Genomic DNA, 15,749 nt, shown 5'->3' on the forward strand with positions numbered 1-15,749 from the left:
AACCTGGGCCTGGCAGCACTCACCCTGACTTGGGCCGTCTTTGTGTGTTACAGTCAAAGAGGGCTACAAAGTCCAGACAGATGTGAACATCACACTGGAGTTTCGAACCTCCTCACAGAATGGCGTCCTCCTGGGGATCAGCACTGCCAAAGTGGATGCCATTGGACTAGAGCTTGTGGACGGCAAGGTGGGTGCTTCCTCTCCATGGGGTCTTCCTCCCCCCAGTGTCAGAGACAGAGCAATTGAGAAACAGCAGAATCAAATTCACAACTGTCTATTTTTATGGAGTCAAACAATGGTCCCATTACTATTTAAAAAACAGATATGGCTACAAAAAAAAACTTGTTTGTTCGTTTTTTAAAAGCTTTTCAAAAATAATTTTTTATATGTTTGAAAGTAAGCTTTCAGCAAAATTACAACTATAATACAAAGAACTTTTTTTCCTGAAGCATCTGAGAATAAGCTGCTGACCTACTGCCCTATCCCTTCTAATAATTTTTTTTAACGTTTTATTTGGAAATGATTACAGATTCATAGGAAGTTGCAATGAAATGTACAGGGAGGGCCCCATGCACCCTTCACCCAGACCCAGGTTTCCTAGTGGTAGCATTATGCATTTTTTTTTTTTTTTTTTTTTTGAGACGGAGTTTTGCTCTTGTCACCCAGGCTAGAGTGCAATGATGCAATCTCAGCTCACTGCAACCTCTGCCTCCCAGGTTCAAGTGATTCTCCTGCCTCAGCTTCCTGAGTAGCTGGGATTACAGGCATGCACCACCATGCCAGGCTAATTTTTGTATTTTTTAGTAGAGACCAGGTTTCACCATGTTGGTCAGGCTGGTCTCGAACTCCTGACCTCGTGATCTGCCTGCCTCGCCTTCCGAAGTGCTGGGATTACAAACATTATGCATTTTTCTAGCACAATCAAGATACTTAATTGTATCAATACCAAAAGGCTCCCCCTTAATACCCCATCATGGCCACACCCAACTCCTGTACCCCTAATCCTAGGCAACTGCTAATCTGTTTGCTGTCCCTCTAATTTCTGCTTCACCAGTGTTATATCAATGAAGTGACGCAGCAGGTATCCTTCTGAGATCAGCTTTTCACACTTAGCCTGACCTCGGGAGGTTCATCTGGATGGTTGTGCATATCAGCAGTCCGTTCCCTTTTGTGGTGGAGTATTACTCCATGGGATAGACGTACCACGCTCTAATTTTTTTTAATGTAAAACACGTTATTTTTTTCTGTGACTATTCTGCTCTTGCCTTTCAGCCTCTCCTGTCCCTCTCCTGCTGGCAACAAAATGAAGTCAACAATTTGCAGTACTCATCCTTTAGTCTCCTGCTTGGAAACCGCCTCCTTCGCAGTTTCTCCCAGTTCTCACTTTCCTTCGTCTCCCCTTTGGGGCTGTCTGGGCACAGGCAGGATGCAGGGCAGGGAGTCTCGATGACCCTTTTCCTTTCTGTGGGCGCTCTCGTGGACAGCAGCTGAGCCACAGCTCAGTCTCCTGGGCTTCAGGGCAGCCTCTTACAGTGAGTGGTCCTGGGTCTCAGTGTTGCCCCTGCATGGGGGCCGCTCCTGGAGAGTTTGGCCAGTGTCCCTTTCAGCTCAGGCCTCTCATCCTGGTTGTCACGGGCAGTGCCACCTCTTCATCTTCCCCCTTCCCCGTGGGGTCATGTGCAAACTTGGGGATTTCTGCCAAGCCACACAGAGGCCGTGGGGAATCAGGGATGGTGTCTCTCTGGTCCTCTGTCTACGTTTTACCAGCATTTCTGCAGCACTGTGGTCAGTGCTTGTTGTTGTGGGAGTAAGAGGCCTGAATTTTCCAACACTAGTGCCTCTTGGAAGGCAAGGAACAAGTCTCCATGTTCTAGATTCCCCGGGACTCAGTGGTTGTTTCTAGTATTTCCCTACTTACTCCCTGCTGGGTTTTGACCACCCCCTGTGGTATCCTAGAGTGGGAGTGGGGAGGATCTGAAAGGTCATGTCTGACCTTTTGCCCTTCACCTCTTTTCCAATTCATATCAAAACAGAACTAACTTGATGTCATATTGCTGCCTCTCTACACTGACTTACAGCCAACTTTTTCCCTCATCTATACTTTAAAAACTTTTGTATCTATTTGCATGTTTTTATGTGATATCTAAAAAATGTTATCAGGGGCCAGGTACGGTGGCTTACGCCTGTAATCCCAAAACTTTGGGAGGCTGAAGCAGGAGGACTGCTTGAGCCCAGGAGTTTGCGACCAGCCTGGGCAATATAGCAAGACCCCCATCTCTGTTTTTGAAAAATATTTCACTTAGATAAATAAAAAATTAAAAATGCAATCAGAAGTGTAATTGCTGCAAACAATGTAATTTTCTGTTGTATTATACATTTTACCTCATTGGATTATTATTTATAGTTCTTTTTTAACATTTTTAGTTGCTGCCTAAGGGTTTATGACCTATATCTTTAATTGTCACAGTCCATCTTGAAATAATACTGAGAAGCTTCATATATAGCATAACAATCTTCAAAAAGTACATTTGAAATCTTCCCTCCTGTCTTAGTCTGCTTGGGGTACCAGAACAAAGAACCACAGACTGTGTGGCTTAAACAATGAACATTTATTTTCTTGCCATTCTAGAGACTAGAAGTCCAAGATCAATGTGTTGGTAAGGTTCTTTATTCGGAGGCCTCTCTCTTTGACTCACAGATGCCTCGTTCTCCCTGTGTTCTCACGTGGTCTTCCCTCTGTGCGTGTTTGTGTCCTACCCTCTTCTTGTAAAGACACAGTCAGATTGGATGAGGGCCACCCCGGTGACTCATCTTTCCTTAGTTACCTCTAAAAGCTCCATCTTCAAATACAATCACATTCTGAGGTACTAGGGGTTAGGACTTCAGCATATGAATTTTGGAGGGGGCAGTCTTCAGCCCATAACACCTCCTATCTTTTGCAAAGCTGAGATCTCTTTACTCGCTGTGGGAGAGCATCTACAGTTCATCAGAAGAGAGTTAGTAAATATTTGCCCATAGGTGCTATCAATAGGAAAGACCGGGCCTGGTGCGGTGGCTCATGCCTGTAATCCTGGCACTGTGGGAGGTCGAGGCCAGCAGATCACCTGAGGTCAGGAATTTGAGACCAGCCTGGCCAACATGGTGAAACCCTGTCTACTAAAAATACAAAAATTAGCAGGGCGTGGTGGCGGACGCCTGTAATCCCAGCTATGCGGGAGGCTGAAGCAAAAGAATCATTTGAACCCGGGAGATGGAGTTTGCAGTGAGTCAAGACCACGCCCACTGCACTCCAGCCTGGACAACAAAGGCGAAACTCCATCTCAAAAAAGAAAATGTATGACCAGCACCTCCAATAAGGCTATTAACTCCTAAAATGTCCTAAAAATGAGGCCCGCATTTAAGGATGCAGTGTGCTCCGACTTGTGGTCCTGAAGGTGGCCATTTGCCCTTTCTGGAATTTGGGGAATAGTATAACATCTGAATTTTTTTTTTTTTTTTTTGGAGACGGAGTTTTGCTCTTGTTTCCCAGCCTGGAGTGCAATGGCACAATATTGGCTCACTGCAACCTCCACCTCCCAATTTCAAGCAATTTTCCTGCCTCAGCCTCCCGAGTTGCTAGGATTACAGGCATGTGCCACCACACTTGGCTAATTTTTTTGTATTTTTAGTAGAGACAGGGTTTCTCCATGTTGCTCAGGCTGGTCTCGAACTCCTGACCCCAGGTGATCCACCCGCCTTGGCTTCCTAAAATGCCGGGATTACAGGCGTGAGCCACCGTGCTCGGCCATCATCTGAATCCTTTAAAAGGCTCTTTTTCAAAATTATTTTCTGTTTCTCATGTTAGCTCTCCTTTTAAACATAATGCTGCGATTTTATCCACTCCAAGAGCTTATACAAATGGACTGTGTTCCTTAAATACACATAAACTCACCAAGATACTTGCTTTGTTTAGGTCTTGTTCCATGTCAACAACGGTGCTGGCAGGATAACAGCCACGTATGAGCCCAAAACCGCCACCGCGCTCTGTGATGGAAAATGGCACACGCTTCAAGCTAACAAAAGCAAACACCGTATCACTCTGATTGTCGATGGGAATGCAGTTGGCGCTGAAAGTCCACACACCCGGTCTACCTCGGTGGACACCAACAATCCCATTTATGTTGGTGGCTATCCTGGTATGTATGGGCACCTGCTCTTCCACTCAAAAGGGGCACTGTTCCTGGAGGAAGTCTTGGTTCAGGTGGATGTAGAATAGGGATTGAGAGAGGCACATGGTTTGGGTTGACAAATCTTTTACCATTTTAGAAAGGCCATTTCAAATACTTAAGAATTCTTGGAAAACTTAAAATAATCTACACACACAAGTTAATCATTGGGTAAGACTGTGAGAACATGATATAAAGGCAGCTGGATGACTTTACCAAAGTAAATTTCATGACTCTCAGACTTGGGAGTCATTTTAGGGCTAGGGAATCATTTTAGGAAACAAACTCGTGACTCATCTCTCTGGTCAATTTTGGATTAGAATTATGTATTTTAGATGTTCCAAGGAATTGTTGCAAATAATAAAATAAACACCTGTTGTATGACTTAAGTTATAACTATGCCTTAAAATTTTATATATTAAAAGTTTTTGGCCAGGTGTGGTGGCTCACACCTATAATCCCAGCACTTTGGGAGGTCAAGGTGGGTGGATCACTTGAGGTTAGAAGTTTGAGACCAGCCTGGCCAACATGGTGAAACCCTGTCTCTACTAAAAATACAAAAATAAGCTGGGCGTGGTGATGGGTGCCTGTAATCCCAGCTACTCAGGAGGCTGAGACAGGAGAATCACTTGAACCCAGGAGGCAGAGGTTGCAGTGAGCCGAGATCGCGCCACTGCACTCCAGCCTGGGTGACAGAGCGAGACTCCGTCTCAAAAAAAAAAAAAAAAAAAAAAAGTTTTCTCTGAATTCTGCTATTCACTGACACCACATATGTGGAAAATATTCTTCTAATTTTAATAGTGAAAAATTTTAAAAACAAAATAACCCACTTGAGATTATTTCTGTTCCTTTTGTGCTATGGATCGCATTTCAACAAAATTAAGCAAGATTTGTCTTCTCTTCTTTCCTGAACAGCTGGCGTGAAGCAAAAATGCCTGAGCAGCCAGACCTCGTTCCGCGGGTGTTTGAGGAAGCTGGCGCTGATTAAGAGGCCGCAGGTGCAATCCTTTGACTTCAGCAGAGCGTTTGAACGGCACGGAGTTTTCCTTCATTCCTGTCCTGGGACGGAGTCCTGAACTTCAAGCGGAATCCGCAGTTGGAGTAATTGCTAGTATTTTGAAAAGAAGTGTTTGTGTGAATTAAGAATCTCCTCAGTTCATATTTCATTTCCAACTCAGGTTGTTTCTGGGGAGAGATGTTGTGTTTATGTTACACTAAAACCACATGTGCAACAAATACCTCCATTAAATGGTCTAAAATGTACATTGAATTCCCTGGCTCTCTTTTTTAACATGTTTTTTTAAAAAATAAATCTTTATACACATTGAATGTTCTGTTGATTACTTGATAGTGTTTTATGTTTTTCATTTTGAGCTTTTAAAAAAGTGTCAATACAGATGATAACAGATTAGAGTATGAAGCCTTTTATTTCTTCAAGAAAACTCTAAGCTCCAGTTTCTACAACAGACAAGCAATGTTCATGGATTAATTCCAGATGAGCACACCAGCTGTTGGCCACATAACCTTTTAAGGAGGCTCCAGCAAGTCACAGGGGCAAAGGGAGCAAAGGAAGGAGCTGGACCCTCCTTGGACGTGGCCTTGTGCTATCAGGACCTCACCTAACAGCGCATTTTGCAGGACAGAAAAAAAGAAAAGATGGCATCATTTTAAGTTAGTGCTTCCTTTATTGTCAATTTTATTTTCACCACTTGGAATGAAACAGTTTGCCTTAATCAGCTACTTTTCTGGGATAATGTGTGTAATTTGAAAAGAGGGAACATTTTAAAACCATGTAAGTATATTATTTTAATGGACCAAGCAGCTGTAGACCCAGATTTCTGAAGTTGCATTCAGTCTCCTCCACATTCATTTTCGTTCTACTCTGTGGCTGCAGCTCAGGTCACAGTGGCCGCTATCCATATCGTTTAGAAAAATGATCCCATTTTCCAAATGCTCACTTGAGCGGTCTCCACCTGTCTTAGCCATGACCTGCTTTTCCAACATGGAGCAGGCCAGAGTTTGTGTCTCTGAGAGATTTTGATTGGATAAACAAGGAAGGCAGCTGTGCTCCTGGTCCCCGTCCCTGTTCTGTGCCTTCCCTATGTTTTTTGAACCCTTAGGGGGATTCACACCTCTTGATGGGTATATTTGAAATTTGTAATTCTTTCCCATTTAAATACCTGCATGAAGATGTTCCTTAGAGAAAGGCAGCTGCCAGTTGTGGACGTGCTGATGGTTCTATAGCACCAGCCATGGGAGGAAAGCAGACTTTTCAAAGGCAGCTCCTGGGCAGCTGGGCCCAGAAGGGGCACGTGCCCGTCTCAGCAGCAGTGCACATGCGCCAAGAACCTCTGCTGTGCCGTGGGTGGTCTTTGGTTTCATGTTTCTGTGGAAACCAGCTACAATGTGAGATGAAGGCTCAGACATTCTAGATCCTGGTCTACCATGCTGGGTGAGGAAGTGACCAAAACCAGGACATAGAACGCAGACTGTGGAGCTGCCTTGAGCTTTGCACCCCAGCCCTGCCTCCACCCCCGCTCTAACAGAGTTAAAACGGAGCATGGGCCTTTCATGAGTACAGCTGTTCACAAGGTCTCTCCGAAGGATTCCTCAGGAAAACCCACCAGCTCCCCATTGGCCTTTCACAAGCACAGAGTCGAGTGACCTGGGTGTAGATCTGTCCCCGTGACCTTGAGCCTGCACTCCCAGGTCAGACACCAACTGTGGTTCGCACTTCGGGTTCTCACACTGATTCCTTAACTCCTCTTGCCAAGTGTGGACTCAGGTTCTTAGAGACGGTTGCCAGATAAAACACAGAACCCAGGGAATCTGAATTTCAGATAACCACCACAGACATGTTTTTAGTGTAAGCACATGCTAAATATTGCACAGCATCCTGTGTTTTTAATTTGCTAAATCTGGCAACCCTACTTTGGAGCCTCAAGGGCATAAAAAGATTATGACACCCTTTCCCTCACTGCCAAGTGATTCCAAATAAAAGCAAATCTATGTCTTAAAGCACGTGCAACAAAACCTATTGACAATCATATTTTTCTCATGACGCCTTTACTGAGATATCTGATTTCTTTCCAGTCTAATTTTGGTGCCAAAAGTCCTTGTTTAGTCTGTCAGTTAATGTAGTACTTTTTTTTATTGTGGCAAAATATAAAAAATATAAAATTTACCATTTTAAGCCATCTTTAAGTGTACCTTTCCATGAAATTCAATACATTTATAATGGTGTACAACCACTACCATTTACCTCCAGAATTCTTTTCATCTTGTAAACCTACAACCCTGTACCAATTAAACAGTAAGCCCCCATTCCTTCTTTCCCTCAGCCCCTGGCAACCACCATTCTTATTTTCTGTCTCTACAAATTTGACCACTCTAGGTACTTCATATAAGTGACTTACCATAATAGCTTCAAGGTTCATCTGTGTTTAGCATGTGTCAGAATTTCCTCCCCTTTAATTCTGAATAACATCCCATTGTATGTACAGACATTTTACTTGTCCATTCATCCCTTGATGGGCACTTGGGTTGCTGCCGTCTTTTGGCTATTGTAAATAGTGCCACGATGAACACGGATGCACAAGTATCTGTTCAGAGTCCCTGCTCTCAATTCTTTGGGGTATATACCCAGAAGTGGAATTGCTGGATCATATGGTAAATCTATTTGTAATTTTTTATTTTTATTTTATTTTGTAGACAGTCTCACTCTGTCACCCAGGCTGCAGTTCAGTGGTGCAATCTTGGCTTGTGGCAACCTCCGCCTCCTAGGCTCAAGCCATTCTCCTGCCTCAGCCTCCCGAGTAGCTGGGACTACAGGCAGGTGCCACCACGCCTGCCTAACTTTTGTATTTTTAGTAGAGACAGGTTTCACCATGTTGGCCAAGATGGTCTCAAACACCTGACCTCAAATGATCCACAAGTGTTGAGATTACAGGCCTGAGCCACCGCGCCTGGCCCCTATTTGTAATTTTTTTGAGAAAGAACTATACTGTTTTCCATAGCATGCGGCACTGTTTCCAAGCCTCAGTTTCTTCCTCTGTAAAAGAGATTGTGATAACAACCTCAAAAAGGTATCACAATATTTAGAAAATAGTATTAATTTTTTTTTCAGAAATAAAGAGAGCACCTGGATAAGCCAGTAGCATTGGCCACAGAGAAATTTAATCCTCAGTCACACCTGCCTTCCAAAAACGTCCAACAACCAGATAGATTTACAGGCAAGCACTGGCAAACATGAGAAAAAAGAAGAAAACTGACCAACTCATTTAACACTGGTGGAATAACTTCGTATGAAACAAGACAAGTATAAAACAACTATAGACCAACTTTACTTATGGACTTAGATGTAAATATCTTTTATAAAATACTAAGAAACATTGCTGCACGATAGCCAATAAACAGCCAGGTAAAACATTAGAGATAGATGATAAAAGGACTCATTGCATATAAAATTCTTTTAAGCACCTTTAAGGAGAAATCATGTTTAAAAGGGAGATGAACAAAGGAGAATATTTTTATCTTTCCATTTGGGTCATGTAGAGCTGTAACCAAACCATAAGCTGGAAATATGGGGCCCGGATCAATGTACGGAAAAGCAATAATAATGAAAATAATTCTTTACGTTTCTGGGGTTTCAGGCGTATGGAAAGAGTTCTAAAATTTTCACAAGTGCTCTTACATAGACCATCTCATTTCGCCACGATGATCCAGGGGAGCCGGCAGAGCAGGTGTGGGTGTAGAGCACCAGCCCCCGTATCCCGTGCTAAGGATCTGATCCTAAGCTGAACAGGCATTTGCCCATCCTCACGGCGCTTACTATGCAGGGAGCGGAGTAAGTGAGATATAGATGAAGTTTTAAAAACATATCAAAACTACATGTGGGGGACAAAACACAGCAGACATCCGGTACAGATGGCTGCAGGGGCAACAGCTGCCAGGAGCCAAAGAGGACCTCAGCCCGAGCTACGGTGCCTGGCTGTGGAAGTGGTTCTTGGAGTGGGCGGGGTAGACCTGCCGCTGAGGGGCGGGGTCGTGGAGCCGGGAGCGAGCACGGTGGGGCGGGGCCAGACTGGCGGTGGGCGTGACCGTTGGTGAGGTGAGCTGGGTCAGCCTGCGGTGGAGGGGCGGGGTCCCAGAGCCGTGGGGCGGGGCAGCCCGTGGCCTGGAGCAGCGGTTGGCGACCTTTGGAGTGGCGGTTGCGCCGTTGGGCGGTTGGATGGGGGTGCGGTCGGACGTATAAAAGCTACGCCCAGCGCTTTTGGAAGCAGTAAGTCCAGCCCTAGGCTAAGGTGAGAGCGTCTGCTGGGACAGTGTGGCTGGACCCACGCGGCAGGTGCGAGGCAGGGTCACTGCCGACGGGAGAGAAGGAGTAGAGGCCTCGGGCCTTGTAGGGTGTCACCTAGAGATGCCCCAGGAGGGCTGGGGAGCCGGGGTGTTTCCAGAGAAGCCAGTTGGCATCCTGGCCGCTCTCTCCGAGTGGAAGGTAGAGGGAAATAATTGGATTCACGCAGGGTCGACTGGGCGGAGGCCGTCAAGATTGGAAGGGGCTGTGCTGTCAATGAGCGAGCGCAGGTGGCCTGGTGTAGCCCCCGGGAGGCTGGGCGGGGACGCTGGATGGGAACCCTGGGTGGGCATGCTGGCGGGGACCCTACAGGGCTCTCGCTCTGGGTAGTCTGGCCCTGACTTCTGAGTCACGGGGAAGGCGGGCGAAAGGTCACGGGGCAGTGGGAGGAAGCCCAGGTCCCAGGTTTGTGGTCTTCAGATGAGGGCAGCTCTGAGAACGGTGGGGGCCCGACTGTGGCCCCGGCGGGGACACCCCAGAAATTCAGTGTGGAATTGGGGACGAGCGGGCTCTCTTCTTGGATTTGAGGATGTCAGGCACCTCTTTCATTTTCTTGCTTCAGAGAGTATGCCTAGACCCAACGGGTGGCAATTCCTGGTAGGCCGATTTAGAATTCATTTGTTTTAATAATGTTTTAAATGACTATTTAAAATGTTTGTGGGTGCGTAAGTGTATGCAGACAGCTGCAATACAATCTGCTGCTGCTAATCTCTCAGCAGTGATAAATGGTTTTTAGTTTTAGCAACCTGAAAAGCAAGTCCATGGGAAGCTCCCCAAAACTGTACAGTTTGCATGTGAAATACCGAAAATCTGCTTCTATCTGCCTTTCAACTCAAAATTCTTTCACAAAGAATTCTTTGTTTTGAATTTGTGTAATAAGTAAATATCACTTAAGTACCAGTTTCATTTATGGTTCATTAGTGCTTTTCCCTAAATGACACTATGATTTTCGCACTTTGCCATCTACAGTAAATTTACTTGCCTAATGCAGCTACCAAATAGATATGCGTATATGTATATTAAAAGTCATTAAAAATCAGAATGACTCTAAAAGCAGAAATTGTAAATACATACAGATTATATAGTGTTGGATTACAGTTGACAAGCCTTCAAACATCACACATTGTAAAGAGGTCCTTGTGGACCACCAACTTCAGGTCTCCTGACGAGCTTTTCCAGTAATGCCAAAGTCTGAGGATCTATCTCTTTCACAAATTATTTTACTTTATCCACAAGCCAATGTGAATGTCCTTCCTGGAAGCTTGTTTTCAGTACACTGAGGTCACATTCACTTGTTGAATTGGGTGTCCATCTCCTCTGCATGTGGATTTTGCTGACTTCATATAATTGTCCTTGGTAGAAGTCAGTGATAGCTTATTCAGAACTGGGGATGAGCTCAGCGTCGCTGACACAGGCTGAAAATAATTCCTGTAGTTAAGAGAGCTGAGGAATTTCCCCAGTCCATGCTCAGAGAGTTAGTTTGCTGCATTGGTGGTTTTCTGAAAGCCTGTGCTCTTCTGGCATGTCTGTCCTCATAAGACAATATTTCTGCCTGTGGTGCATGTACTTCTATGTGGGGTCCTTAGGTGAGAGAGGAATGACATATGATGGAGGGTTCTGAGAGCATCAGTTGGCTCTCTTGTTCACTGGTATGTCTGCCTCTGCTGATTGGTTTTTACTGTTTTTATCTTGAGGTGTTAATCACTGAAAGGAGGTAGAACGTTTTTCCCCACCAGAGGAGGCAGCGACCACGTCTCCTCTATGGAGGCATTCAAGAGCCGTCCAGCTGAAGCAGCATCATTGTCTGGGGTAAATACCTGGGGTTCACTGTCTTGCACCAGGAAGGTTAAAGACATGAACACATGTGAGTAGGTTAAGGAGCGGAAAGTTTAACAGGCGGAAGAAGCGGAGAGCAGCTTTCTCTCTCTTTCTAGAGAGAGGCATCCAAAAGGGAAAAAGCCGGCCTGAGGTGGACCACAGCAGACTTTATAGGCAGGCTTGAGGAGGTGGTGTCTGATTTACACAGGGCCCACAGATTGGTTTAATCAGGCGTGACATTTACATGGTACTCGGGGAAGGCTGGTCATCCCACCCTGATCTTATTATACAAATTGGCTTTCTACTTGGCCAGCGCCATCTTGTCTGCTCCTTACTGTACACGTGGGTGGCAAAGAGAGGAGATGATAGAGCCACCATTTTGAATGTGCCTATTCCCAGGTAACCTTTCTCTATTGGCACAACCACCAGCATTGGCCTATGCAGGCTTCCAGCTTGCTTGTCTATGTCTGCAGCTTGATTTTACAGGTTGCTCTTTGCTAGAAAACAAAATGATTTGGGGGCTGCTTTTCATTAAAAGGAAAACCTTACCAAGGGCTTCCTTATTCTCACTATCTGCCTAAATAATTTCTTTTTAACTCCTCTGTCACAGCTTGGAAGGCACAATCCATACAGGTCTGCATGGTCCACCAGAGCTCCACACCCACGGGGCCAGCCGGGGCTCTCTTCTGAAGCAGGTGAGCATGGAGTCCCCTGTTTGCTTGCAAAGAAACAGACTGCAGACATCGCTGCATTCATGGTCCCGGCAATGTCATCCCAGATCTAGTGGAAGGCCAAGGTCTCTTTCTAGCAACTACATGAATAGAGATGGAGGAGAACACAAAACAGGAAGACAATGTTTCCTTTTTCTCATTTTGGGCCTCTTTTAGTTATGAACGCTGATCTTTGTCAGGGAATCATTTTTAAGAAACCTTTCCTTTGTGGGGAGGAAAGCTGTGCAGGTGGTTTAACCCAGCCTGATTTCTTTCCTTCGTGGGGTGGAAAGCTGTGCAGGTGGTTTAACCCAGCCTGATTTCTTTCCTCGTGGTGGGGAAAGCTGTGCAGGTGGTTTAACCCAGCCTGATTTCTTTCCTTCGTGGGGGGGAAAGCTGTGCAGGTGGTTTAACCCAGCCTGATTTCTTGAGCTGAGTTACTGGGTGAGTTTTCTACAGAGCCTGCACTGAATGCTGAGCCACGTGGGAAGGAGAAGATTGTGCTTTCGCTCTACTGATTGTAATGGGAACATTGTTTTCTGATAGTTGTAAGACATTTGTCAAGCAATACTACCTACCCAGTTAGGAGACTATCTGAAGAATCGCAGCAGTATTCAGAAGCTCCTCTCCAGTCTCCAAATGTAATGTAAACTTTTCTTTCTTTTTTTACATACAGGGTCTCGCTCTGTTGCCGAGGCTGGATCACAGCTCACTGCAACCTTGAACTCTACCTCAAGCAGTCCTCCCCACTCTGCCTTCCAAAGCACTAGCATTACAGGCCTAAGCCACCACCCCCATCCACTGAAGTGTAAACTATCTCCTTCACGTTTCCAGTAGCTGCAGAGCAGATCAGGTAAGGGTTCTTCCTGTGCATTGCTTCAAGTTTCATTCTCTCTTTAAATGATTTAAGGTTGGCTTTCATGGTTCCTTCTTAAAGAATGTTGAAGGTGTGTCTTCAGATCCATTCACTGTTTGTGGAACCCCAGGGAAGGCTGATGTAAAACACTCTTTTTTCTCCCAAATGTCTCAAAAAGTTGTATTTTCTGGGTCCAAGGCATCTGCAAGCCTCCTAAAGGCATTTCCACTGTCACTACCATCAGGTGTGAACTGTAATCTGGCATGCATAGTTCCAAGAACTGTCATAATAGACGCTGAAGAACCATTGTGAAGGTAACTTGCTCTTACCAACTGTGAAGTCGTTAGCTAGAGGAATCTCGAGCGGTCTGAAATCTGAAATACTGTGGAAAGAACAGAAAGATCCTGTCTCTTTCCCACAGTTGTTCTACTGGAAGTTCTCATTTTCCATAGGAGACATTCTGTTTTATTTATTTTCTTTTGAGACAGGGTCTCACTCTATCGCCCAGGCTGGAGTGCAGTGTTGTCACCACAGGTCACTGGTGCCTCCACTGCCTGAGGACTGCTCAAGCAATCCCCCCACCTCAGTCCCCTGGTAGCTGGGGCCACAGGCCTGCACCATGCCTGGCTAATTATTCTTATTTGTAGAGACAAGGTTTATCTTGCCTAGGCTGGTCTCAAATTCCTGGGCTCAAGTAATCCTCCTGCCGTGGCTTCTCAAAGTGCTTGGGATTACAGATGTGAGCTACCATGCCCGGGCTCACAGGGGACGTTCTTGATGTCCCTTTTGACAGTCTACAAATCTTTTTTTTTTTTTTTTTTTGAGACAGGGTCTTGCTCTGTCACCCGGGCTGGAGTGCAGTGGTGCCATCATAGCTCACTGCAGCCTAAGCTATACTGAGTTCAAGGGATCTTCCCATCTCGGCCTCCTGAGTAGCTGGGACTACAGGCACTTGCTGCCAGGCCCAGATAATTTATTAAAATTTTTTTTTTGTAGAGACAGGGTCTCACTATGTTGCCCAGGCTAGGCTCAAACTCCTGGCCTCAAACAATCCTCTACCTCAACCTCCCTAAGTGCTGGCATTACAGGTATCAGCTGCCATGCCTGGCTGCAAATCTTAATGTTTTCTCCAGGGCTTCTTTTTCTGGTGTTCTTTTCTCAGGTAATGGAAGTGGGCAGAGAATGATCCTTTCCCTAGGCTCCAGTGTGTAAGAGTTAAAGAAAGAGGAAAGAAACATGATGGCTTGATGGTCAAGGACAGGTTTATTTTAAAGAAAACAAACCCGAGAGTGGCTTCTGACTAAGATCAGAGGCATGCTTTCTTACAGACAGAGTTTTTAAGGATTCAGGGTGGGAGAGTTTATCAGAGGCTTAGACGACTTCTGTGTCTCTGCTGTGCTTACCTGGGAGGGAGAGTTGTGTGTCTGTTCCCATACATCTTCCTGCAGCTGCAGGCATACCCCCAAGTCTGCTTTTAGCTTCCCTATCTTAGTGCACCTGAAGGGAAAGGAATGTGCTTATTAAGGCTCACTGTTTTACTGGGGCCCAATGTATGAGGGTGAAGTTCGGCAGTTACCCAAGAGACTTTCCCCCCACCTCCTTCTGTGCCCGAGCTGTCTTATCTATGTTTTACTGTCTGCTCTTTCTGTCTGCTTTTTGTTAGAAGAGAAGTGATTTTCTTGAAATGCATGAGGCTAGAAAGGGAGCTGGAACTTAAAGTGGTGGTGTTTGTCCGAGAGGATGGTGCTTCTGCTCTGTTATAGTGGGCATGCAGATTCAGGTCACTGCTACCAAATTTCAGAGCCCAAGCACAGAGCCCAGAACGAAATTGTGAGGGTTTCAAAACAAAACAAAACAACAACAACAAAAAACAGCTCTATTGAAGTATAATTGACGTACAATAAACTTGAATATTTAAAGTGTACGATTTATGAGTTTGGGCATTTGTATACACCCTTGCAACCATCACCACATTGAAGATAATGAATATGCCCATTACCCCGGAAAGTTTTCCCATGCCCTTTGCAGCCCCTCCCTTTCACCCCTCAAACACTTAATGCACTTTTTCCCAAAAGACAAGACGTAAGATAGCTTCCCTACACATTTATCAAAGCTGTTATAATCCTGATTCCCAAACAAGGTAAGGAAATTATAAGACAATTAGAGAACACTTTTAACTATTCAGATGTTAAAATCCTCAGTAAAATACCTGTAACAGTTAATTGAACTAACCAGTTATGCAAAAACATACAATCAACTATGATTGCACCCCTTTTTATTCCCCTTTTTATTCTCTAATGACTCTACCTATTGACTATTGACTCCCCTTTTTATTCTCTAATGTGTTATATTTCACTAAATCTTTGTTCATCTTGCCAGTTTTTCTTCTAATTTCCCTGCAGCTATAATTTTGGCTGATGCTATAGTTTGAATGTTTGACCCTCCAAACCTCGTGTTGAAATTTAGTCCCCATTGTTGGAGGTGGGGCTTGGTGGAAGGTGTTTGGATCATGGAGATGGATCATTCATGAAGGGCTTGGTGCTGTCCTCATGGCAATGAGTGAGTTCTGACATAATCAGTTCCCTCCAGAGCTGGTTATTAAAGAGAGCCTGGCAACTACGCACCACCATACACCACCACACACCACCACCACAACCACACACCACCACACACCACCACCACCACCACCACACACCACTACAACTACACACCACCACCACACACCACCACAACCACAAGCACACACAACCACACACTGCCACCACACACCACCACAACCACACACCACCACAACCACACACCAC

General features: G+C 45.2%; 1 protein-coding gene and 1 long non-coding RNA gene across 11 annotated transcripts in view; both read left to right on the forward strand.

The window, feature by feature from the left end:
• LAMA1 (laminin subunit alpha 1) overlaps positions 1-5,534 on the forward strand; it is a 168,558-nt gene extending 163,024 nt beyond the window's left edge. For both annotated transcript variants that reach the window (XM_031658710.1, XM_031658711.1), the window contains exons 61-63: positions 54-187; positions 3,953-4,175; positions 5,121-5,534. In XM_031658710.1, the coding sequence (XP_031514570.1) occupies positions 54-187; positions 3,953-4,175; positions 5,121-5,281 (518 nt within the window). In that variant the 3' untranslated portion in view covers positions 5,282-5,534. The remainder of the gene's footprint in view (positions 1-53; positions 188-3,952; positions 4,176-5,120) is intronic.
• A 3,837-nt stretch (positions 5,535-9,371) lies between these two features.
• The window catches only part of LOC116271450, a 58,358-nt gene continuing 51,980 nt past the window's right edge, over positions 9,372-15,749 (forward strand). Inside the window, exons 1-6 of one of the 9 annotated variants that reach the window (XR_004180022.1) lie at positions 9,530-9,552; positions 9,731-9,791; positions 10,124-10,158; positions 11,256-11,370; positions 11,990-12,074; positions 12,766-12,942. This is a non-coding gene — a long non-coding RNA (uncharacterized LOC116271450). The other 8 variants (XR_004180021.1, XR_004180018.1, XR_004180016.1 and 5 more) reach the window with 8 other exon arrangements.

This window comes from Papio anubis, chromosome 19, assembly GCF_008728515.1.
Source record: "Papio anubis isolate 15944 chromosome 19, Panubis1.0, whole genome shotgun sequence".
In the NCBI taxonomy this organism is placed as follows: Eukaryota; Metazoa; Chordata; class Mammalia; order Primates; family Cercopithecidae; genus Papio; species Papio anubis.